Here is a 26,667-nt window from a genome sequence, read left to right as displayed (position 1 = left end):
TTTACCCATCAGACAGTTCACCCCGCATTATTGGAAAAATGACAACAGACAAATTCACCCCTCATTTTCTTATAAATTAATTTTTGATGAAATTCATCTAAAAATTAGCTGTTTGCAATAAACAAATTTTGTTGTTTTCTTTACTAAATATGAATTTATAAAATATTTAGTCATATTTAAATTTTAATTATTATAATTTATTACTTAAAAATAATATTGTTACTATGTGTTAATATTTTACATATTATTTACATACAAACTGTAAAAATTACAAATATATGGACGAATTGTTAAGTGAAGTGATAACTAGTGATTAGACAGATTCCTGGCAGAGACATGTAATATTCCCCAACCCAAATGATACTAATTAATCCCCATTATATGTAGGGGTGTGGATCGTCGTGTAAGTGACGATCCGATCTGATCCACGATTCAGCACATGCGATTCACAAATCGAACCACAAATCTTTTGTTATCAAGACACCCATAAAAACATGAACATTAGTTCTGAAAACATGTTAATTTTTCTTAAAACGATACTAAAATTTATTTAATTATTCATTAAACATATATGCAATGCAAATATAAACTAGGTTGAAAACGAGTCGCCCCAATATAAAATTCCACCAGCAAAATTTACTTTCAATGAAAATGAGGAAAAGCAGTTTGTAAAACATGCCATGGCAAATTGACTTATGTAGAGGTGGTACAACGAACTTGCCTAATCACATGAAAAGACAAGTATTTCCAAAAATTGGAAGTTAATTTTGCTGGTGGATTTTTATTATTCCCGCGACTCCTTTTCAGTCAATACATGTAATCTCACACTGACGTATTAACTTGCGTTTAGCAAATTGTGGATTCCTAAAAAATAAAATCAGTCTTCAATACATGTCACATCATTATAGATCTATACATAGCTTCTAAAAATATTTAAAAACAAGTGCTTCAATAAAGATAAAGTGTTCCTTTTTCGAAACTAATGACTTCCTAGCTCAGCATCATGGTACATGTTTGTTTACTTCCTGTCTTTAATGAGCAAATTGTATTTAGGTAAACGTCGCATAATTCATACACAAATTGATTTTTTTTACATTTAAAGTGTAAAAAACAGCGAATGTATAATAAACAAATAAGATCGCAATCCACGATCTCTGGACTGACGAATATTCGTACTCGATTTTTCATTTTGATTCGTGATTATCCGAGTACTCGAATACTCGCCCCAGCCCTAATTATATGTGCTAATGACATGAAATGACAATCATGCAATATTTCCCAAACGTCCCGATTATAGTTTATACTTAAATGACATAAAATGACATTTTACAATCTTACAATATTCCCAAAAAGAAATGATACAATGTACTTCTTCTTCATGATATTTTGTTGAAGTGACAATCAAGCAATGATAAGGTGTTAAGTGCTTCTGATAAAAAAGTGGATGTAGAATAGACAATATGTTTTTCAACACTTTAAGATAATGGATAATTAAACAGTTGTACATGTTTGCATCATATACAATAAAAATATCAAGACTCTTTAAAAAATGATAGATAATATGTCTATGAAAAATGCATACATTATGGGCATTTCCCTCAATATAAACTTGATTTAATTGAATAAAATTATATTTTTTGTTGTATACATCATGGTATATGTGCTTGTAAACAGTTATATTTTGTAAATATGACATAATAAATAAATAAAAATAAATAAATAAATATCTTAATTGACTTTCTTATTCTTTTTTAACCATAAACATGATTATCATTTATGAGGGATGAATTGTCTTATCTATTTTGGGGGGTGAACTGTCTTGAGGGGTGAGTTGTCTTGCTTTTTGGGGGGGTGAATCGTCTGGGGGGTGAGTTGTCTTGTTACCAAAATTTTCCCCCTGCCTCTGAAAAAATAGGAGTGAATTCTCAAAAATAGGGGTGAATCCCCCCATCCCCCCTCCTAGAATGAACACTGATATACGCTCATTATACTATATATAAAGAATATTCTTTATATATAGTATTTATGAGCGTATATGGGTAAATAATTGTGTCTAGTGCCTGTGAGTGGGGAGGTCACGAGGGGTCCCTGTCTGTGTCCAGTAACACTTTCCGCGTATTTGTTCCGTTCGCTTTTCGGTATAATTTCTAACAAAATTTGGACAATAATAGAATTAAACATACTGGGTATCTTAAGCTTATTTTTACGGGTCTTTACTTACACGAAAAGAGAGTTGGTTTGTTTCTCGTGTTGAAAGATGATGTCTTCCAATTTTTGAAGGGAGTTTGAATCAGAAAAATGGTATTTTTTCTGGACTATTTCCCGCGCCTCTGTTTTGGAAGCCTCCATCTTGTTTTTCTGTGATGTCATAAGCATGTGACTTCGAAACTCCGCCTCCTCCAGGAAAGGGATGTCATAAAGTGATTACCATAAATGACATGCACTAAATATGCGTAAATGGGTCTTTTTCGCTATTTAGTCATACCGCATTTGTCAACTATCACGGTATTGTAACGTTCATCACAGAAAATAGACGTACTGACGAACCGGAAGTTGATGTTTCCAGATTTCGGAAAATTTATCATTTTTAAAGCGATATATAAAGCATATTTCTCCTCGAAATGATGTGTGGTTTTTATGATAAATGACTGACATTAAAATAAACTGCAGTAAAGAAACAAAGATGTAAGTTAAAATTGGTCTGATAGTGAAACTATAGGCCCAACTCTGTAACTAGTTTGGTTGATCTGCCCCTTTCAGACGCTCATTGAAAGTAGATGCAGACAGGAGATCAAAGTCCTCATTAAAATTTTCCGAAAATTTGTAAAACGCTTATGGTAATCATGTACCGCCTTCGTTGTTGCTTTAAACATGTTTAAGTAAACTTGAGTTATAGACTCTCAGACAGTTTGTTATTTTGATTTTAAACAGAAACAAATTTTGAATTTAATAGCCCGGGTCCCCACGATACCGATGTACATATTTTATACAAGGTGTTTTTCATATAAAATTTTACTGACTTGAAAAAAAAAGAAGGAAAAAAACAACTTAATTAACATTTAATCCTCATATAAATGCATCACAGTGTTCTGTTACTATGAAATTCTCGCTCACTACAAATGTAAACAATGGTCGACCATTTTGTATGACGTAGTTAAACAGACTTCATGCTACTGGTGCACTGGTCAAAACGTTATTTATATGGAAAGCCATTTCATTTTAAATAGCAAAAATATCATTTTAGCATTCTTATATTCATATCTAAAAAAAACAAACTTAAAAACAACATAAAAACGTGTGTTTCAATATTTAACTGTTCCTCTTTTATCACCCCAAGGGATCTCTGTTTTAGAATCTTTTACTCCCAATTACATGTGTATATTATACCATGTGGCTAGATTCAAAAATTCCCCTTCACCTGGGACATACGATAAGGGGACGGGAAACACGGAGATTATCGCTCCTGTGTGTTTTCGTCCAATCGGGAATCAGGGCTGCCATTTTACAAATTTAGTTCAGGGCGGAGGAAATGTTCGTCAAGAAAATTGATCGGTATGTTTACTTTATGGGGTTGAAGTCCTCAGAAAGTAAATAAAATAATTCTGTAAGTATCATGACATTGATCCGATGTATTTTTAACATGGTGTTTAAAGTTTCTAATGTGAAAACTGTGTTCTGTTGAAAGAATAAAAATCTCAATCGAAATTGATGTTGATGTGTTGATCGCCGTGAAAGGGTAATTTTTGTCTGCAAAACTTCGTTGAAAGAAGTAAATTACAAGAAAACTGGCAGAATATTTTGAAAGATCCTTTAAATATCTTTGGTTTAACATTAAGATTATGGAACTTTAGTGAGTTAAAGTGAAATTTTATGGGTTCCAATTTTATGAACTGTGACAAAAATCCGAAAAATAAAATGGCGGAATGCTAACGTGATGTACATTTTTTGTCTCGTAAATGAAAGTTATATGTCAATTAAATTTGTCCCATGTTAGTATTTTTGTGTCGCCTCTACGGAGTAGTGGCAACATATAGGGATCACTTCTCTGTCGTCTGTCTGTCCGTCCGCACTCACAGGAGAGTAATTATGTGGCTAGAGGGACAATAGGTTCTCTTTGATGTCATTCATTCCGTAATGCTTTTATGTGGCTATTTTCTTTTGCGTGGCTAAAAAGAACAATAGAGAGAACAATAGAGTAGCCACATAATTACTGTCCTGTGAGAACGTCCGTCCGTCTGTCCGTCCGGCCGTCACAAAACTTGTCCGGACTACTCCTCATAAACTACTGGTGAGATTTCATCCAAACTGAATGATCAGTACCAAGTCTAGTTGTGCATATTGTCAGTATTTTACGGTTCAATGATTTTTGTCAGAGTTATGGCCCTTTAATAATTTTTATTTTTAAAGTTTGTCCGGACTACTTCTCTTATACCACTAATGCAATTTCAATGAAACTTTACAGGATTGATCTGAAGCTCAATTCCTTGCACATATTGCACGGGTTTTCTGGTTGAATGATTTTTGGCTGAGTTATGGCCCTTTGATAAAAAGGTGTTCTTTTCTGTGTGTTGCCAGATACGCAAGAGCTTGTCCGGACTACTCCTCATAAACTACTGGTGCAATTTTATCCAAACTTTACAGGAATGATCAGAACCAAGTCTAGTTGTGCACTGTCCGTCTGTCTGTCCGTCTGTCACAAAATTTGTCCCAACATGAAATTGGCCATCATGAGGCGACACATGTGATTACTGATCGCTCTTGTTTAGTAAACAATAGACATTTTTATAGCAAGAGAGTAAAATTGGATCAATTTTTTCGTATGATTTTTCATAATTCAGTGTCAAATTTCAACAATTTTTTGGTGAAATCTGAGACCAAACCATAAATTGGTGAATTTGCAGTTAAATCGTTTGATAGCGAGCTCGACGAGCTGGCCCGAAGGGCCTGCTCGCAAAGCGAGCTTTACGGTAACGCGAGTACCTGCTAAGTGATGGATTTGAAAACTTTCGTCCAAAGTACCGAATTGGACACATCGCAACCTTTCGAATTTAAAGATAACGATAAAAACTGAGGAATTCTGACTGAAAACGGATGTGTAGACTGATCACCCGCGCACATCAATGGGAACCATAATTGGACAGGGAACCAGAATAACGGAAGCTGTGTATAAAAAATGAAAATCGAAGGCGCCATTTTGTTTGAAATCTGATAAATAAAAACAATTTTTTGTCGAATTTTGTTGTGAAAACTATCTAGAATGAAAGAAAATGGTCTAACTAAGAAAATGAATCCGAACACCAATATCTTTTATTCAGTCGTTAACGCTGTACAGACGTTTAAAATATTGTTTACGTGACGTCACAATGTAGCGCCAAACAGCACGTGAAAACAAACAAATCAAGTACGCTATTTTAATGTCGCAAACGTTTTAAGTTTTACATTTATTTCATTTTAAATAATCTTTATTTCGCTTGAAAAATTATAGAGTGGAATAAAATAAACGCTTTATCAACGTTTTCAAAACTCGTTATTCATTTCACGACAGGGGCGGGGCCATATTTAACACGTACAGTACGTGTGACGTCACACGCACTCGTTACTGCAGTTGAAATAAAAATAAGCGATTATTTCATACTAGATCTATTTCACTTAAAAAGAACATCGAGCTCGCTTTGAGGCTTTGCCTTTTTCATATTATTAAAAAAGTAGAAAAAATCATGTTTTAGAAGTAGGTAAGCAGGGTTTTTTTTACTAACAAATTGACACCGATAGTCGGCGTCTTCCCCTCGGTAAATAGCCAAGTTTTTTCCCCCCAAAAATTCTATTTTTCCTTTAAACTGGATCAGCTAGATTTAATATTTACATGGTTTAAAATATTATTTTTCTTCATTTTATGCAGGATAAACCACCAATTGTAGTTCAAAATAACCAAAAACTTTGCAGGAAGCTGCAAGTACTGTCTCAACATGGAGGCAGCCATTTTTTTTTCTTGGCTATATCCCGTACTGAACGGTACTATTTCTGGAAATCAGTTGCTATCAAAATATTGTCATTTTCTTGGTTATTTTTAGTAAAGTAATATATTTGTACTTCTTATTATGAAAATGACTTGTATGGAGCTAAAGTGTGTCACAGATACACTATTATACCTATACTGTATTAAATTTCATACAAAAATAGAAGTATAAAAACCATTCACCGCCATACATATTAAGAAAATATGTTATACTGCAAAGAATATGTTGCATGATGATAAAGTTTTTAAGGGGAAAAAGATATAGTTGTAACTCTCTACTATGTAGTTAAGTATATAGTATAAATAACTTCATAATAAAGTTTCCCCAAATTGACTTTTTTCGTATATTTTTTCCCCTCCCTACCAGCGTCCAGCGTCTTCCCCTTTTCCTAAAAAAAAACCCTGGTAAGGTTTCTTTTTAATTTTGAAAACCATAATTTGTTATCTGAATGAAAAAAAAACAACATCTTTATTAAAAATTATAGATTCCTTAGCTGTGTCATTTGATATCATGAAGGATATCCTGTCATGGTGTCAATTGTTATTTGCACTTTTATAGTCTTTTATTTCTTTATTTTATGTATAATAAGTATCAATCTCAATTGCAGGTTTATCGAAGATTGAAAACTTTCCATCAGATACTTTCTTCACAAATTTCTTTTTGCTTGAGAATACCAGTATTGATGAACAAGTTACTGAGTGTAAGGTCACATTAGATACCATGAATTTGTCGATTCAGATGGAAACTCTGCAAATGAAGTTTATGCCATTCAGTTATCTCGATTTATGACAGTGTTGCAATCAGTGATTCGCCAAGGTTTAAAATATGTATTCGTGTCACAGAGAAAATGAAGTTTGACCTACTTGTGCATTCATATATCTGATGAAACATTATTTCAAAGCCGCATGCCTCCAGATGACCCAAAATATTCCAAAGAAATTACACTTGGAAAAAAACATACTAAAACTTTATGAAAAGTTAACAGATTAAAGATTCAAGTGATAATCTATATCTTATGTGCAATTAATGACTGTATTTTGCAGTATTTATCACCATATTTAAAATGCATTACTAACGCAGTAGGGGCCATTTATGCATATTTTGACTTCTGTTTGGTAATTGATGTAGATTATAAGTGCCGAGTACTTTTTTGTTCATTTCACAATATTTTACACTTCAAAATTTTCTAAAAAATTAGGATGAATCTGGTGGCTTTTAGTAAAATTACAATGTTTTCATAGCGTTTTGGTATTTCATTGAAAAGTTATAATAAAGAATTCTCCATTATAATTATTAAACACACATGAATTTGTATGAAATAAAACATTCTGCAACAAAATACACACTTCTATTACTATTTAATTAAGTGCATTTTTTGGCTCATATCATCTCATTTTGAAAAAAATATGGATTATGTGAATAATGATATATATCATCAATATTGTTTTTGCAATTCAAGATATCAACTTTATAGCTTTATACCCTGAAATGAAAAGTTGGTATGCAACGAGTATTAGTGAAATTTTTTGTATTCCAATTATTTTTACATTTGTACAGCTAATATTCATAAGATGAAATAAATATTTAAAAAAAATCTTTTGTAATGTGTAATATTTTGATAGGGTGTTTTTTTATCAACTAGGTAGTCCTTTATGCTGCCTAGCTTTTTAATAAAAGTGTAAAAGACTTTTAATGAGTCAGTGGTTCAGTATAAAAATCACAGATATTGTCCACTGGTCTGATGCATATATATATACATACAGAAATGTCACATGACAAATGGGTCGAAGCTGGAACTCTAACAATGGGTATGTAGGTTGATGACCAGTATGCTTACAACTTCACCACAGTGGCCTTTGCAAATATGAATCTTTGTTTTCATTTTATATATGAACATTGCATCTTAAATTCTATCTTTTTGAGTTATAATTTATAATTAAAACTGTCATTCAACAGCATTTTTGAAAAGGGCATTGTTGTGTGTAGTAAGAAAACAATCTATTCAAGAATGAAGATGAAAGCTTAATAAGAACATAATTACAAATATATGTGAAAAATATGTTAAACATCAAAAGGTTTTCTAAGGCCATTTACAAACAAACATTAATAAAACAATGGTCAGATATTTCATTAAATCAGAAATTATAACATGTTATAATCATGTTTATAGCAGCTGTACACTTTCATTACATAATTAATAAGCCGTCCCAATACAAAATAATTTGTATGTTTATTGACAAATTTGACATAATGATATCAGAATGTAGGACAAAACCCCACCAGTTAAAACCCCACCACTCAAAATTTTATAGAGTGGACAAAACCCCACCACTACATTTCATGGAGTGGACAAAACCCCACCACTAAATTTTACAGAGTGGACAAAACCCCACCACTTCAGTTTTATAGAGTGGACAAAACTTTCTTGTAAACATGTTAAAAAACAAACAATTGTGCATCAGCAGAAACTCAAAATAATGTGTGAACAACTCATCAATAAGGAGTTACAGTTTGTAACACCTTTTTGCAATCAAAACATCAATAAATAATCTGTTTTGTTCTTCAGGGATTAGGATTAAGTTTTTTGTGTACAGTTTGTAACACCTTTTTTGCATATTGCACATGCAAGATGTACATGCATTGTTAATAAAATTGTTCATTCTTATATTACACAAATGTTATATTGCAATTAAAAAATAAAATGTGAAAAAAATGTGTGTATTATATATATTATACTTCATCAAATCTTGCCAAATAAGTGGTGGGGTTTTGTCCACTCTATAAAATTTAGTGGTGGGGTTTTGTCCACTCTATAAAATTTAGTGGTGGGGTTTTGTCCACTCTATAAAATTTTGACTGGTGGGGTTTTAACTGGTGGGGTTTTGTCCGTCTTCCATGATATCATATTAATAAGTCAGAAAAAAACAATATATTGGAAGGTATTTCTGAACGTATTTTTATTGCAAAACGTAAATTTTCTATCATAATTAAATGTGAGAAAACTTTTAAATGCCAATACTTTTCTGTATTTGTTTAATATTTATTCATATTTTCAAAATTGATCAAATGAAAAAGTATTTAAAAAACGGTAAATTTACCCATAACCTTTAAGAAAAGATGGCCTCTTGATTCAATGCCCACCTCCCGTGATTACGGCGTTTAAACACGGCGCTTATCGATCGATCGATTCCAATTGGACACCAACATTGGCTTTGATAAGAAAGCGCGAGTCGCATATCCCGTTATCGTATATCCCAGCCTTCACTTAATTTTACTGTTGTTGTGATTTTCTGGTCCTTTTATATCATTGAATTTAATTTTTTTTCTATTTGATGAAGATTAAATATCAATATGGCAGTTTACACAGACTCCCTTAAATGACTGAATGAAACTGACTTTTTAATTTTCACAAACTATTTTATATGCACAAATGGCTTTCCATAGATTTTTTTTCCCGTCAAAAGGTCAAGTGACATTTAATGGAGGTTGAATGACGTCGGCACCTGTCATTTTTAGCTCACCTGTCACAAAGTGACAGGGTGAGCTTTTGTGATCGCTTTTCGTCCGGCGTCCGTCGTCTGTAAACTTTTACTTTAAATGACATCTCCTCATAAACCACAAGGCCAATTTCATCCAAACTTCACAGGAATGTTCTTTTGGTGGTCACCTTTAAAAATTGTTCAAAGAATTTAATTCCATGCAGAACTCTGGTTGCCATGGCAACCGAAAGAAAAACTTTAAATATCTTCTTTTAAAAAACCATAAGAGCTAGAGCTTAGATATTTGGCATGAAACATCTTCTAGTGAGTGTCTACCAAGTTTGTTCAAATAAAAGCCCTGGGGTCAAAATTGGCCCCGCCCCGGGGGGTCATTGATTTTCCCTATATGCATATAGTAAGAACTTAAAAAATCTTCTTTTAAAGAACTCAAAGAGCTATGGCTAAGATATTGAGCATCAAACATGTTCTCATAGGTGTCTTAACCAAGTTTGTTCAAAGAAAAGCCCTGGGGTCAAAATTGGCCCGCCCCAGGGGGTCATTGATTTTCCCTATATGCATATAGTAAAAACTTAAAAAATCTTCTTTTAAAGAACCAAAAGAGTTAGAGCTAAGATATTTAGCATGAAACATGTTCTAATAAGTGTCTACCAAGTTTGTTCAAATAAAAGCCCTGGGGTCAAAATTGACCCCGCCCCGGGGGGTCATTGATTTTCCATATATATGCATATAGTAAAAACTTAAAAAATCTTCTTTTAACCCTTTCCCCCATGAGCATATTGTGAAAAATGGCCATTTTCACTGAAAAGCCTCCTTTACAAGTTCAAACTACTATGAAATTATGAAAAATGCTTCAATACTAATCAAACTTGGCACAAATGTTGACTGGACCATTGCCTTTGTAACAACATGCTCAGTCTTAAATTTCCTGTTACCATGGCAATGAGGGGACATCTCAAAATTGCCAAAAATCACTTTTTTGCCTCAATTTTTTTCCATCAAAATTTATTTCAAAGTGCTGCAACTTCTCAAAGGATTGAGATAGAGTCAAAGGCTTTTCAGCGTTGGTTACACGTTACCTTATGATCAACCTGGGGTCATTTTAAGCCTCTCACAAGTCCAAAATTTTCTTGGCGATGAGGGGGACTCCACCCCCTCCAAACCCCCCAAACAGAAGGGGGCACATCCCTCTTCTGGCAACCCCCTGATGTATTATTTGGATGGGGGACGGCGCCGAAAAAATGGTCACTTTTTTTAACAACATTTCTCAAACGAAAAACAGTGTTTGGGGTCTAAATAGGACATTTTTTCACTGTTTGAGGCCTCAAAAAGGGGGGGGGGGGCAAAAAGCCGTCGAAACACGCTTATATAAGGGAAAAGGTTAAAGAACCCAAAGAGCTAGAGCTAAGATATTTAGCATGAAACATGTTCTAATGGGTGTCTACAAAGTTTGTTCAAATAAAAGCCCTGGGGTCAAAATTGGCCCCGCCCCGGGGGTCATTGATTTTCCTTATATGTGTATAGCAAAAACTTAAAAAATCTTCTTTGAAAAAACCCATATAGCTAGAGTTTAGATATTAAGCATGAAACATCTTCTAGTGAGTGTCTACAAAGTTTGTTCAAATAAAAGCCCTGGGGTCAAAATTGGCCCCGCCCCAGGGGTCATTGATTTTCCTTATATGTGTATAGCAAAAACTTAAAAAATCTTCTTTGAAAAAACCCATATAGCTAGAGTTTAGATATTAAGCATGAAACATCTTCTAGTGAGTGTCTACAAAGTTTGTTCAAATAAAAGCCCTGGGGTCAAAATTGGCCCCGCCCTGGGGGGTCTTCCCAAACCAAAATCGCAAGCTAACATTGCAAGCTTGTCACAAGCTTGCTGCAAGCTTATGTTGCAAGCTTGCTACTGGCTAGTAATTGGAACCTTGCGGCAAGCTTGCGATCAGTTATTTTAAAAAAATCTGACTGCAAACTAGTTAATATTTAAGCTTGCGCAAGCTTAATCGCAAGCTTGCGCAAGCTTAATAGCAAGCTTGCGCATGCTTATTAGCAAGCTTGCGCAAGCTTATTTGCAAGCTTGCGCAGGTTTATCCGCAAGCCTGCACATGCTATGGCGCAAGCTTGTGCATGTATAACTACAAGCTTAATGTATAAGCTTGCGCAAGCTTAATCGCAAGCTTGCAAAAACTGTAAACCCTATTTGGAAAGGGAGCTGCTACGTATACGAACAGTCTCTGAATCCTATGTAACATGCAAAAAAAAAAAGGCATTAATTACCATGATAAACTTATTTAATCATAAATTGTAAAAAGAAGCTGATGTAAAAAAATTTATTTGCTACACTAATGTTTTCTTCCAATTAAAAAAAAAATAGCAAAGAATAAAAACATACATCAATCAATACAAAGTACATGTAAGTAAATTTAATACATATCCTTTAGTCCAAAAACAGAATAGAACACCCTACATTCACTATAACACAAACAGTTTTTTTCTAGCTGCAGGTTTTGGTATGTTCTTGTTTTCTTAGAATCCAACAAATTGTTTTAAGCAATTATTTTGCTCCTAGTCTGTCAGTGACAAACTATTCAATCTTAAATTTGTTTTAAATGTTTCTGATTATTTAAATTACTATTTCTTTTATCGATGTCCATTTTTTGTCCTCTGCCTGTGTTTCCTAGAACTTCTTATGGTTGTGCTCACCTTTAAAGATAAAATTCATAATTAATTAAACACAGACGAGGTAATGAATTATGTTTTATTGCATATATGCAGTTATATTTCATATCTTTTAATAACATCAAATCTAATGTTTCAACAGTATTAACTATTAAATATTAACTATGCTTATGCATTTTCAAAAAATACTAAAGCAATGCAGTATATCTTATTTCAATATGCACAAATGTTAAAGAATTTCTCTGTATAAGAATTAAGTAAATTTGTGACAATATTTATTACCCAGTATGTATTTTTTCAAGAAAAGATGTGGAATAGAAAAGTATTGAGATTTAAAAATATACTTTTTCAGGATTAATACTGCACATCATTATTAAACTGTTGACTGCCGCTAATTCTCACAGTCAGCACTTATGTCCCAGCCTGCAAATTATGTATGTATAATGTAAAATGTAATTTTAGATTGTTCCATTGAAAACACAACATATACATGTAACATAACAAATAATTATGATTGACCCTGTTCAGCTGTACAAAACTACTGATTGTACCATTTAGTCCTATTTAATCAAATTGATTTAATTTGCAGGAAATATAAAAAGATCTACTAACATGCCATTTAAACAATATACACTATCATTATAAAGAAATCATTGAATAATTTATATTTTACAGATTATACATGTATAGATTAAAAAGAATTTTCAGACAAACAAATGCATGAAATTGAAAATATAAAAACAACCTTGATATCTTGTTACAAATGTTGATAGTTTGATAGATAACCTGTTTCTGCATTAATGTAACTTAAGGTTTATAAATACCTGATTCTGTTGTATATCTCCTTGTCCCAGGTGATTCTGATTGTTATCATACCAATATTAAACACTTTAAAATCTTAAACAAAACAATATCTCCAAAACTGCTAAATATCAAGTACATCCACTGTAATCAATGCTCTCTTTGCTGACCCAGAAATCTTAGAATTCAAATTTTACAACAGTTACTGTAAAACTGGACAGGTCTATCATTATGTAAAGCTGTGAGGGTTAATCTACTCATCATTTTAACTTTCATTCTTTGAACGTAAAAGAAAATATCAAATAGCTAATAGATATATATATATTAAAAATCATTACAAATTCTTGTACAAAAAGATTGCAATGCATGTCCTTCTAGACACATTGTGCATATGAAATTTATAATGTTATCTCTCCCCAAAATAATCACATGGAACAGCCTGATCTGTCGGAATGACCAGGGAGTATAAATTAATCATGCCCAGATGATGGGAAAATGCTGGTCAATGAATTTTATCAAGGCTCTGATCAGTGTAGTGTAAAATCTCAGTGGATGTAGTATTTATTTTCCTAAATAAAAGCAATATATATATTGATTAATTTAATATAGAATATATATGAGATTATTTCATGCACTGTTTTTGTTTTGTTTATTTATTTATTTATTGTTATCCAAAAACATGAATTCTTAGAATTTAACAATGGCAAGCAATGCAATCCCATCTTGATGATTAGTGTCTGAATGATTGAATCACAGACTTTAATTAATTTATAGTTAAACATAAAGCTTGTAATGAAATGGATATTATTTCATTGTACATAACTTCATGTAGATTTATTTAAATAATAATATGTATTTAACAATTAATTCATTTACTTCTTTTGCATAGACATGGACAGAGATACCCTTTTCCAACTACATGAAATGTATAAAGAGTCAAATTTCAATCATTTACAATAACTTACATTAAAATAAATGATGATTTTATATTTTCTTCGTAAATTTACAATATTGAGCTGAATATATAAAATCAGATTTCTTGTTGTTATTTTTACAAGTTTTTTCCAGCATACTTAGAGAAAGTTTAACACATTTTCAGCATCAAAAAAATCTAAGTTCCACTTTCCATGCTATATGGAAGTAAAGTCCATGGTTTTCCAGTCTTTTACCACAAATGTCCAGCCAATTTCCAGCCTATTCCAACAATGCTGGAAATGGCTGGACAAAAAAAGTCCATCTAGCATGGAAAAAATACCGCATTCTCCATGAATGTCCATGGAATTCCATGCTTTTCCATAGTTTTCCAGCCTCTCTTCCAGGCTTACCCTGGAAAAATCTACACCTGGTGAGGCGAGAAAAATAGTTTCTTAAAAACTCTGTATATTACCTATAACCGACATACAGTTAGCCCTCGCCCATTCAAATCGAGTACATTATATGAATAGGCGGAGTCCATTAAATCGGCTCATTTCACATATTAATTTAATACATGAAGTTGAGTTATAGCATTGTATGGTAAATATTTTGGCAAAATTTTAACAAAATAGGGCGATTTCATTGGCAGACAAACTTTAGCGTGGTAATCTAGTTTAAACTAGTTAAGTTTTTTCCAGCATACTTAGAGAAAGTTTAACACATTTTCAGCATCAAAAAAATCTAAGTTCCACTTTCCATGCTATATGGAAGTAAAGTCCATGGTTTTCCAGTCTTTTACCACAAATGTCCAGCCAATTTCCAGCCTATTCCAACAATGCTGGAAATGGCTGGACAAAAAAAGTCCATCTAGCATGGAAAAAATACCGCATTCTCCATGAATGTCCATGGAATTCCATGCTTTTCCATAGTTTTCCAGCCTCTCTTCCAGGCTTACCCTGGAAAATCTACACCTGGTGAGGCGAGAAAAATAGTTTCTTAAAACTCTGTATATTACCTATAACCGACATACAGTTAGCCCTCGCCCATTCAAATCGAGTACATTATATGAATAGGCGGAGTCCATTAAATCGGCTCATTTCACATATTAATTTAATACATGAAGTTGAGTTATAGCATTGTATGGTAAATATTTTGGCAAAATTTTAACAAAATAGGGCGATTTCATTGGCAGACAAACTTTAGCGTGGTAATCTAGTTTAAACTAGTTAATTATCACTGAAACTACCATTTTTGGATTTATTTTTTTTAATGTGTACACTTTTGACAAAAATTTTCTAAGTGTTTCCATTACTTTAACAAAAAATTTCTAAGTGTAGATTTGTACAAAAATTTTCTAAGTGTCTACTAATTGCAAGCTTGCGGCATTGCAAGCTTACATCAAATGTTCGCAAGCTTGCATGAATTTTAAACAAGCTTGCAATATATTTCAAAAGTCATCGCAAGCTTGCGCAAGCTCGTTGCAAGCATGCAGCAACCTTGTATTTAAGCTGTAAGCTTGCGGCAAGCTTGCGACAAGCTTGCGGCAAGCTTGTCGCAGGCATGCATTTTGGTTTGGGTTTGATTTTCCCTATATGCATATAGTAAAAACTTAAAAAATCTTCTTTTAAAGAACCCAAAGAGCTAGAGCTAAGATATTTAGCATGAAACATGTTCTATTGGGTGTCTACAAAGTTTGTTCAAATGAAAGCCCTGGGGTCAAAATTGGCCCCGTCCCGGGGGTCATTGATTTTCCTTATGTGTGTATAGCAAAAACTTAAAAAATCTTCTTTGAAAAAATCCAAATAGCTAGAGTTTAGATATTAAGCATGAAACATCTTCTAGTGAGTGTCTACCAAGTTTGTTCAAATAAAAGCCCTTGGGTCAAAATTGGCCCTGCCCCAGGGGGTCATTGATTTTCCCTATATGCATATAGTAAAAACTTAAAATATCTTCTTTTAAAGAACCCAAATAGCTAGAGTTTAGATATTAAGCATGAAACATCTTCTATTATTAGCTCGACTATTCAAAAAATAAGGAGAGCTATTGTTGTTGCCCCGGCGTCAGCGTCTGGGTTGGTTAAAGTTTTTTGTAAAGTCAAATATCTCAAGAATTGCTTGAGATATTCAATTGAAACTTACAGTACTTTATTTATAGTAACAATGTACATCAGATTGACAAGTTTGATAACTCTACCTACAATATTTACAGAATTATGCCCCTTTTTAACTTAGAAATTTTGGTTAAAGTTTTTTTGTAGTCAGATATCTCAATTATTGCTAGAGATATTCAATTGAAATTTACAAGACTTTTTTTATAGTAACAATGTACACCAGTTTGCAAAGTTGCATAACTTTGCCTGCAATATTTGCAGAATTATTTGCCCCTTTGAAACTTAGAAATTTTGGTTAAAGGTATTCAAAGATATTTACTTGAAACTTTACACTATGTACTTAGGGTCATAATTGAAGGTCACATCTCAAGATTATTACTCTGCCATGTATTTTGACTGAATAATATTAAAAAAATCTCCTTTTCTTGGTTAAGTTTAACATGCAAGTTTTGCATATCTCTGAAACTATTAAAGATACAAAGTTGAAACTTCATATGTATATTTGTGGTTATAAATAATGATCACTGATCAGCACTCATATCTGTGTCATGTATTAAGGCTGATTTATCTCCCCTTTTTATCCCCCGCCGAAAGGCGGCGGCGGATATAGAAATAGTCTTCGTCCGTCTGTCCGACATTTTTGTCCGGAGCATATCTCAAAATATCAACTTGAAACTTCATAGGTGGATAGATCATTTTGAGGAGGAGTGCAGTGCACAAGAATTATAACTCTACCATGCATAATTTTTCAGTTATTGCCCTTTGTTATTTTTCAAACTTAATTTTTGTCCAGAGCATAACTCAAAAAGGCTTTAAGATATCAATATGAAACTTCATAGGTAGATAGATCTCACTCAGGAGGTGTGCAGTGCATAAGAATGATAACTCTACCTTTCATAATTTTTGAGTTATTGCCCTTTGTTATTTTTCATACTTAATTTTTCACCTGAGTGGAGCATAATTCAAAGTCTTTAAGATGTCAACATGAAACTTTATAGGTGGATAGATCTTATTGAGGATGAATGCTGTGTGCAAGAATGATAACTCTTCCCTTTATAATTTTTTGAGTTATGGCCCTTTTTTATTAGTCCCCTACCGGTTTAACCGGAGGGGACTTTAGGTTTACCCTCCGTCCGTCTGTCTGTCTGTCCGTCTGTCTGTCTGTCTGTCAGTCCGTCAGTCCGTCCGTCCACAAAACTGGATCCCGCGATAACGCAAAAAGTACTGAAAATATTTTTATGAAACTTGATATATGGATAGATGGCAGTATGGAGATTATGCACGTCTTTTTTTTTTCTTCCTATGTTGAAAATTCTGGTTGCTATGGCAACAAATAGTCTGAAAATATGGCACATTTAACACATAAACTGGATCCAGTGATAACTCAAAAAGTACAGAAAATATTTTTATGAAACTTGAAATATGGGTAGATGGCAGTCTGGAGATTATGCACATCTTTTCCTTTTCTTCCTATGTTGAAAATTCTGGTTGCTATGGCAACAAATAGCCTGAATTTCAAGATTTCTGATTTAAATTTTTTCAGCTTTTTCACTATATGTTCTTTATTTCTTAAGGTGTTTACTTCAAACTTTAAATATAAGTTTCTGGTCATCAACCACATCATATGTGACAAGGTTTATAACTCTAGCACAAAAAATATCAGTATTACCTCCCTTGAACTTAGATTTTTTAGAGGAAAAATTGTTGTCTTTTTTAAATAACTTCTTTATTTCCTAATGTATCTACTTCAAACTTCATATATATGTTTCTTATTATCACTCAACATTTTTGAGAATGTTAAATACTCTAGCAAGACTATTTCCAGAATTATGTCCCCCTTGAACTTAGATTTTTTTCGAGAAACTGGTATTTTCACTCCAACTTCTTCATTCCTTATAGGATTTACCTTAAAATCCCACATCTTAATAATATGACAAGGTTGTATAAACATAATTTCCTTACTAAGCATGGAAACTTAACACATTACTGTGATATAGACAAACTTATTTTATTATGTTTTGTGGTTGATATTTTCAAATACAGACTTCATCCTCAAATTCATTATAAATGGCAATACACAGGAGTGTATGACAATTAAAGAACTTTTTGAGGGACCGGTAGGGGACTACTGTATTGCCCGCAATACTATCAAATGCTTGTTTTTCATACTTTTTGTCTCGAGCTTATCTCAAAAAGTGGTAGAGGTATCAACTTGAAACTTCATAGGTGGATAGATCTCATTGAGGAGGAGTGCAGCACACAAGAATGATAGCCTACCCTGCATTATTTTTCAGTTATTGCCTGTTATTATTTTCATCCATCAGTATTCACATAGGTTTCAATAGCTTTTATCACTTCAGCCATAAGTTTTCATTACCAAAAGACCTCTTAACATTGAATAATTCTTCTCTACAAAATACACATTCTTCCAATGAGCAAACACATTCGGTGGGGGATGGCCATGATAACATGGCTCTTGCTTACTTAGTCTCTTGGGTAATGTTTACATGCAAGTTTTACATATCTCAGTAACTGTCAGAAATTTTGATTTGAAACTTCACATATGCATGAAGGGTCATTATTGTATATCACTGACCAAGTTCCATAACTATCTTGCATTTAGGCTGATTTATCTCCCCTTTTCTACTTAGTCTCTTGGTTAATGTTTTAATTGCAAGTTTTACATATCTCAATAACTGTTAAAGATATTTATTTAAATTTCACATATGCATTTAGGGTCATAATTGTAGGTCAATGACCAAGATCCATAATTCTATCTTGCATTTAGGCGGATTTTTCTCCCCTTTTTCAACTTAGAAATTCATCCTAAAGTTTTGCTTGTAAGCTGTTATCTCCATAACTACTGAAGGGTTTGTGCCTTTTTTGGGACAATTTTATGCATTCATAATAATAAAGCAGTGATTTACTTGATAAAACATCTTAGTAATAAGTCTTTGTACCTTTTTATTTTTATTTTGGTCAATTTTATGTAGTTTATGTAGTAAGTTGTGACAACCTTTTCAAATAGCCGAGTGATACTGTCCTCCGACAGTTCTTGTTTTAGTTTTATTTTAACTGCCCTTATCCATTATTTTTGTAATCATTTACTCAGTGACTAATCTAGAAGTTCCCTAAAATGAGGCCAAGGATGCCCATGTTTAAAAACAATGAGTCCCTAGGCGAAATCAATGATTTTAATGTGTCTCTGAAGCAGGTCAAGTATTTAGATCAATCACTGCTTTCTATTTGTGATACAAATGTATAACATACAAACAAATAAAAAAACAACAATTCAAAAACAAAGTAAATGTATGATAAGTATAATGAGCCAGGTATATATTGTTTCAGGTGGTACTGATATTGGATGTGGGAGGTTTTTATCACAAATTTGAGTGACAGTTTGGCAGATAAGAATTAAGATCATCCTCTGTATAGATTAAGAAGAAATCAAGTGGTCGTTTCAACGATAATCTGTGGACAAAGAACATTACACTGGAAGAAATATTTTACAAAGTACATCCATTTTCATTTTGAATAACTGTAAGTACCTTTCTTTTTGTAGTATTGCTGTAAATGTTTGTTTCAGCTGATAAGATTCAGGGATTTTTTTTTGGCTTATTTCATAGCCAAAAATTTGGTCATATTCCCAATTGAAAATATTATATTATTTTCCCAACCAACAGGAAAAAATTTCCAATTGAAAGTTACAAAATAAAAATATTAAAAAAACAAAATGTAAAATCTTTGAAAATAAAGGCTTCTTCACTGTTATTATTCTTAAATGTATGAAGATGTTGTCCTAGACAGTGATTCTCTGCATTCATTTAATCACTGCAAAATTTAAGTCATGCATTTTTTCCCAATTTTTAACAAAACATTGCTGAAATTCCCAATTCCATGAGTATGGGTCATGTTCCCAAAATCCTGGGGAAAAAACCCTGAGATTTTGAATATTGTGGACTATTCATGTTTTATTTGAAGCAGCTCAAATACTTATTGCTTAGTTATTTCCTGTTCAAATCAATAGCAATGGGCTCAACCATTTAGCATGCACTTTTTTCCAAGAATTTGTATTGCTTTTACAAAATGCATATTTAAAATCTGACACTCAAGAGTTCAAAATGTGTTTTGCTCCTTTTAAAGTGTTAAATATACATCATTAGACTAAAAAAGTTGTTACTTGAATTTGTTTTGTGAAACTAACTCGCCATGAAAAGACATGATGGTAATAAATATGTTGACATGCTTGATATTTCAGGTTGATGGTACAGACTCCTGCATTGGTACTAATGAATGATTATTCCTGGTAATCACAGTAATGTCATTAACCAAATGAAGAAAGTGTTCATAGTTGATAGTAAAATGAATAGATAAACAAGAGATAAGAGGTAGAGATTATTCTTTTTTATCAAAAAAAGAAAAAGACCATGTGGAGAAACAAAAGTGGGCGTTTTGGAAAAAGGGGCGGATTTGCCAGAGGTAAAGGCAAACAGTTTGGAAGCAATAATCAGCGATTCAGTGGTATTCAAAAGAGGGATGACCACAGAGATAGCAACAGATCTGGGTTTGATGGTAATCCTCAAGCCAATAGAGACCATAACCGAGGATTCAGAGACGAGTCGAGAAATTTTGACCAGAACAGATATGGAAGAGGCGAGTTTGAGAACAGGGGAGACTATGCTGATGTCAGAGACTCTTATCCAGACATACATTCTGTGAATTTGAACATTCAAGATGAGTTTCAAGATCATGTTGTATATGGAGATCAAGATGACAGAAGAAATGTTGTTGAAGATGTCAGAGGATATCGGGAATTCGATAACAGGGATGATGATTTATATTTAGATAATAGAAGACCACAGGGCCTAGATGATCTGAGCAATAGGGACCAGGAGTTCAGAATTGATGATGATTATTACAGCGGTAGAGAAACTTTTGAATTCACTATTGATACCTCTGCCAGGTATGATGGAGACCTGAGAAACAATCTTAATGAACAACATCGTCAAAGACATGAGCATGATGTGTTTAGAGAAAAGAAAACTGGTCAACATCATCATTCAGGGATTAACAGAAATCAACCAGGTCAAAGATCTAATTATGGCAGAGATGAACATCTGACTCCCAGTGGAAGAGATGGAAGAAATAATACTAACTGGAAAAGAGATAAGTTTACAGACAAGAAGTCAGCTTACAAAACCACTGAAGAGAAGAAAAGGTATGATGACAAGAGGGACAACTCTAAATCTACAGATAGGCCAGGCACTGGTAAAGGAAAAGGAGCAAATTCAACAAGGAGCAGTTCAAGTGATAGAAGAAATAGTGGAAATAAAACCAGTGCAACTTCAAAAGATAATGTAAGTAAAATGATCAGAAAGGATAGTAATACAAGAAATAAGGATAGAAGTGAAACAGCTTCTACACATGATCATAAAAAGTCTGACCAGAAAAACTCCAAAACTTTAAGTGTAACAAAAAGCAATAAAACATCTAAAGATGAAAACAGTAAGGATATGGATAAGAAGACGCTTGACAGAAAGAAGACACATGACAGTTCGAAGAAAAACCAAAATAAGCATGAATCAGTCAGTGGTACTAGCAAGAAAAAAGAGGATAGGAAGCAAAGTATTAACAAATCAAGAGCTGACAGTGGTAGTTTTAAGAAACCAGGAGATAAACATTCATCTAGACAAAGAAGTAATTCAGGAAGAAAATTAGATAGTGACATTGGACACATTGACGATGAAGACATTCTAAGTATTATGGCTGATGATGATGGCTTTGAAAAAGAAATGAAAGCATTCAGTAGCTCTGGTGAGCACAGTCGATCAAAGTCGAGGAGGAGCACGGAAAGGGGATGTCACCAAAATGCATCAAGAAGTAAAAGTTATACAGATAGTAGAGCATTTGAAAGACAGCCACCTAGCAGAGAAAACAGAAGTAAAGAAAGGCAACAGCACAGTAGAGAAGGGGGAAGTAATGAACAACAACAACACAGTAGAGATAGAGAAAATAAAAATGAATCCAGACCTGCTTTTGATAAACGTGCCAATTCAAGCACCAGTAAGTTTGGAAGTTCTCTCAGTTTTAAAGACAGTTTGGAGTCAAAAAGACCAAGTGGAATCCATGGTAATAATACAAACACTGTGTCAGCATCGACAAACAGATTTAGAACTAATTTTAACTATGGCCAAAGACATAAAGACAATAGACAGGGTTTAAGACCGACTGGCAGAAACAACAATAATAATCTTGTTGGCCGGTCAAGATTTTCTACAGCATCAAGAATCAAGGACTCTTATTTGAAAAGGAAAAAGTCCTTTCAAGGATTTTCAAACAAAATATTTGACAATAGGCACAAGACTAAGCCAATGATTGCACATTACCACTCTGATCTATCAAAGCAGCAAACACATGGTAAGAGTGAAGTGGGTGTAACAGGGGCAATTTTAAAGGATGATAGAATTTCAGACAATAAAGTGTATTCCAAGTTTAGAAATACTGATAGAGTAAGTCAAGGCTTTGATAATCAAAGGGGAGATAAGTTTAATAGAGGTTTTGAAAAGTTTTCATATTCTAAAAATGTTACTGGAAATGTAAGGGGAAATAGGTTTCAGAGGGAAGGGTTAAACATTGGAAATAAAGATAGGTTTACAAATAGGCCATTTAAATCAAGGGATGTAGCATCTCAGAGGGTTAAACAGAAATATTTCAAAGGAGGGTTTAGTCAAAATAGGAATAATAATAGAGGCTTTAGAGATGGCCATAAAGATAATGGTAGACAAAAGAGAAAGGAAAATAAGCATTGGGACAGAAAGTCTGTGGTAGATAAGGAAAAACACTCAGATGTAATACAAGATGATGTTTCTAATATTGAGCCCCTTTTAGATGATCAAACATTGGACCTTAATCCACAACAGGTTATTTTCATTCCAAACAATGATCAGCCTCACATGGTTGATCAGTTTGGACAGATTATTATTAATCCAGAAATGGATGTGCAACAAGGTGAAGACGCACTCCCTCTTCAGTATATTCCACAACAGTTTCATCATTCTGATAGAGTTCCACAGGGTGAGCAAGTTGTTTTTATTCCATTTGTTAACAATCAGGGCCCACCAGATTATACTGGAAATATTCCACTGACATACAATGATAGCAATGACATACTAGATGTTGATAAACCTGTTCCTGACAAAAAGAAGGGTCGTAATTTAGTATCTTCAGGTAGTCGAGTAACTGCTAGTAAAAAGAAACCTTTGTCTGTGCAAGCTAGGGCTAAATTAAAGAGATCTTTAGAAATAAAAAGAAAGCAAAGAATGGAGAAAGAAATTGAGAAGAAATTACTTAAAAAGTTATTAAGTAATCCTGATGTAAACAAAGTGGTAAGAGAAAGTAAAAATGTTAAAAAGAAGCCTTTGATAAAGCGTATATCACCACCAAGTGCATCCCACCAGAGTAATAAACAGTATAAGCTGGTTAAGAGAGATAATAATACAAGTGATCTTGATGATGTGAGTGAAGATGAGGCTAAGTATGATAATGTAAGTGATCTGGAAGATGTTTCTGAAAATGAAGATGCATATGAAGTAAATGACGAGTACGATTCAAGACAAGCAAAGAGGCCAGTGTTCCGAAAACCTGGTCAGCCAAGAATCAATAAGAATGTTACTGATGCATCAAGGGATGTTATGATTCAAAGTACGTCAGGAGATGTCCGAAGAGTGGTGAACAATAGCTCAATACAGCAGAGTAGCAAAACTGCTCTTCAAAGCAATAAGCGTTCCCCAAGAATGAATCAAGTAGATTCTGTCCAAAAATTGAAACAGGGTGACAAAAGTAGAAGGTCAGTTTATATTGAGAGTCCCAAAGATAAGGTTGAAAGCAATGTGGCAATGAAACGTACAAACTACAGTTCTGGCTATGAAACTGGTCAAATTAAAAAGAGGAGGTCAATGAGTCCAATTGAAATAACAGTAAGTAATGATAGGTTTTCAAAAGGTACATACAGAAATTCTGAGAGTGATAAGGATTACATGCATTACGAGTCTAGTTATAGAAAAGATGACAGGAAGTTGGATTACAGACAGAATTATTCTGAAGCAGAAAATTTTGGAGAAAGATTTGAAAGGACCAAAAATGAAAGGGATGAGGAGTATGAGAAGGGTATTGCTGATAGGTACAGAGATGAGAGAGAAACAAAGACTATAAGATATGGAGACAAAACAAGTAGAATGGCAGAAAAGAATAGCAGGGATGAGAATAGATTCAGGAAAGAACGAAATCTCTCCAATAGTGATACAGATGAAAGAAGTAAGGATAAGGAGCAAAGAAATAAAGGTAAGTATGTTGATAATAAAAGCAATAGGAGAGGAAATGATAGCGATGACAATAGAAATAGGAAAAATGAAAATTACAATGTTAAAGACAGTAAAGGAGAAAGAGGTGATACATTAAATGACAAATGGAGAGATGATTCTAATAAAAGAGGGGGTTCATGGGAAGGTAGGAATGATAGAAGAAAAGAAAAAAATAGAGAATTTGATAGAAATGAAAGAAAAGGTTCCTTTAGTGGAGATGCAAGCCTATCAGATGACAGAAATTCTGGTCGTAATAATCAAAGACATGGAAGAGATAGAGATGAAAATCAAGATCTTGGGACCAATAGAAACTTACAAGGCAATAACTTTGTATCCAAAATGAATCAACCTCAGTTCCAAATAAACCAACCTATGATGCAGCAGTCCATGCAGTCTCAGCCTTTCATTTCATCACAGTCCCCATCTATTCCTTTACAAGGCCAGACAGTAATGCAGTTCGCGGGTGCAGGCAGTTCTGTAGACCATAGTTTGCCACCTGTTCAGAATTCGCAAATGTCCATGCCCCAATTTGCCCAACATAGTATGGGTGTGAGACCAGACATGTCCTTACCTCCACCTGTAATGAATGTAGTAGGCACTCCCACTTCCATGGGTACAATGGTCATTCAGCAGCAGCCACAATTTCAACAGCAGCCTATGCAGCAGATGAACGTTCAGCAGCAGCAACAGCAGTTTCAGAACATACAGCCACAGTTTCAGCAGCAACAACAACCATTTCAGCAAATGCAAACACAGCCACAAATGATTCCGCAACAAACAAACTCGCCAAATTTTCAGACCCACCAACCAGCGTTCCAGACAAACTTGCATTCTAATCAACAGATGTCACTACAACCAATGCAGAGTGGTCAGTACCAGCAAACACAGTCTGGGGTTAACATGATGTCCGTCAACCAGAACCAACAGACTGGATCAATGGTTCAAGGTCAAAGAGGATCCAACCAACAGGGTATTTCCACATCTGGAACCATTCAACATTACGTAGCAGCAACACCACAACAGGCTGTGAGAGGAGTGATAGGTACAATAAAACCATCTGTTGATAGCTCTAAGATGATACGAGGGCAGCAAGTACGAAGCGGAATAAGGAATCAGGTAAGTAATTCACAAACAATGTCAAGGAGGCAGGGGACCAACAGACAGAGTAATTATAGCCCTGGTAGAAGATTTGATAATTACAATCAAGGGGAAGAAGAAAACGAGGGTGATGAAGATGAATTTATGGAAATGTTGTGTTCAAAATGTGACAAGGTTTTCCTTTCCCATGAAGTGATGAGAAGACATGGTAATTGGCATGACAAGGTTGAAAACAATACAAAGAGTTGGCGATGCGATCATTGTGAACAGGGGTTTTTATCATCGTCAAGTCACGCAGATCATATGTTGATAAAACATTCCCTAGATTCCTGGAATTGTTCGCTGTGTGATAAGACGTTTGGCAGTAGTTTCGCACTTGACCGACACGTTCGCCTCGCTTCTCACAAGGACTTGAAGGTGAAATTTGTTTGTTCGTTATGTCCAGCGTCATTCATGGTGTTAACACATCTAGTGCACCACAAGAAAGAAAATCATCACTCTGGTGCAGGCTATTCTTTTCTTAGAAAATATTGAAGTAGTCATTGTGGGAATATATACATGTATGCTGTGAGAATAGGAATTAAAATCGAAAGATAGATATATTGGTAAGTATGGAAAGAAAAAATGTTGAATTTTCTGAAAAATAAATGAAATGTCTGAAAACTTTAATGCAATTTTTTTTTTTTTATAAATGATTGAATTAATAACAAACAATGGAATAATCTTTTTGATTTTAACAGTTGAAAAAATGACTATTTTATTTATATTTTTTTATTACATCTGTATAAAATGGGAATATAAATTTGAAGTTTTAATTTTTTAGATCAGAAAATTATGATAAAAAAACTATTGGAAATTTTAAGAGGTATTTAACTCTAAAGTATTCTGTTTCTCGGGTAATCTAAAGTTTAAGTTGGGTAGATTTGTTCAGAAATAAAGTAAGGCAAAAAATTAAAAAACAAGAAAATGTTTAGATAATATAATAATTATATATATATGAAAACAGAATTAATATTTTGATGAAAGCATACGACATACATAGAATGAAAAAGGTTGGAAATTGGATTCTGTAGAATGAAAAGGGTTGAAATTGGATTCTGAAAATTGGCAAACTGTAAAGTTTGTCAGGGTATTGAAGAATGAGGAAATATGAATTGCATTGAAAGGACTTTGAGAAATAGACTAAAAGA

The 26,667-nt window shown here is 33.6% G+C and overlaps 1 protein-coding gene across 1 annotated transcript; it reads left to right on the top strand.

The window, feature by feature from the left end:
* Positions 1-2,527: 2,527 nt before the first annotated feature.
* On the top strand, positions 2,528-26,664 carry LOC132756721 (putative uncharacterized protein DDB_G0282133; the record flags this gene model as incomplete). The annotated part of the gene is given in 3 exon segments (XM_060747854.1): positions 2,528-2,685; positions 19,368-19,559; positions 20,278-26,664. A coding segment is annotated over 1 exon segment (5,565 nt). The 5' UTR covers positions 2,528-2,685; positions 19,368-19,559; positions 20,278-20,446.
* Between the last annotated feature and the right edge of the window lie 3 nt (positions 26,665-26,667).

This window comes from Ruditapes philippinarum, unplaced genomic scaffold, assembly GCF_026571515.1.
Source record: "Ruditapes philippinarum isolate M1 unplaced genomic scaffold, ASM2657151v2 ctg12476_1_1_1_1, whole genome shotgun sequence".
NCBI classification, from domain to species: domain Eukaryota; kingdom Metazoa; phylum Mollusca; class Bivalvia; order Venerida; family Veneridae; genus Ruditapes; species Ruditapes philippinarum.
Note: the sequence above shows the minus strand (reverse complement) of the source record. Positions and strands in the feature narration are given on the sequence as shown.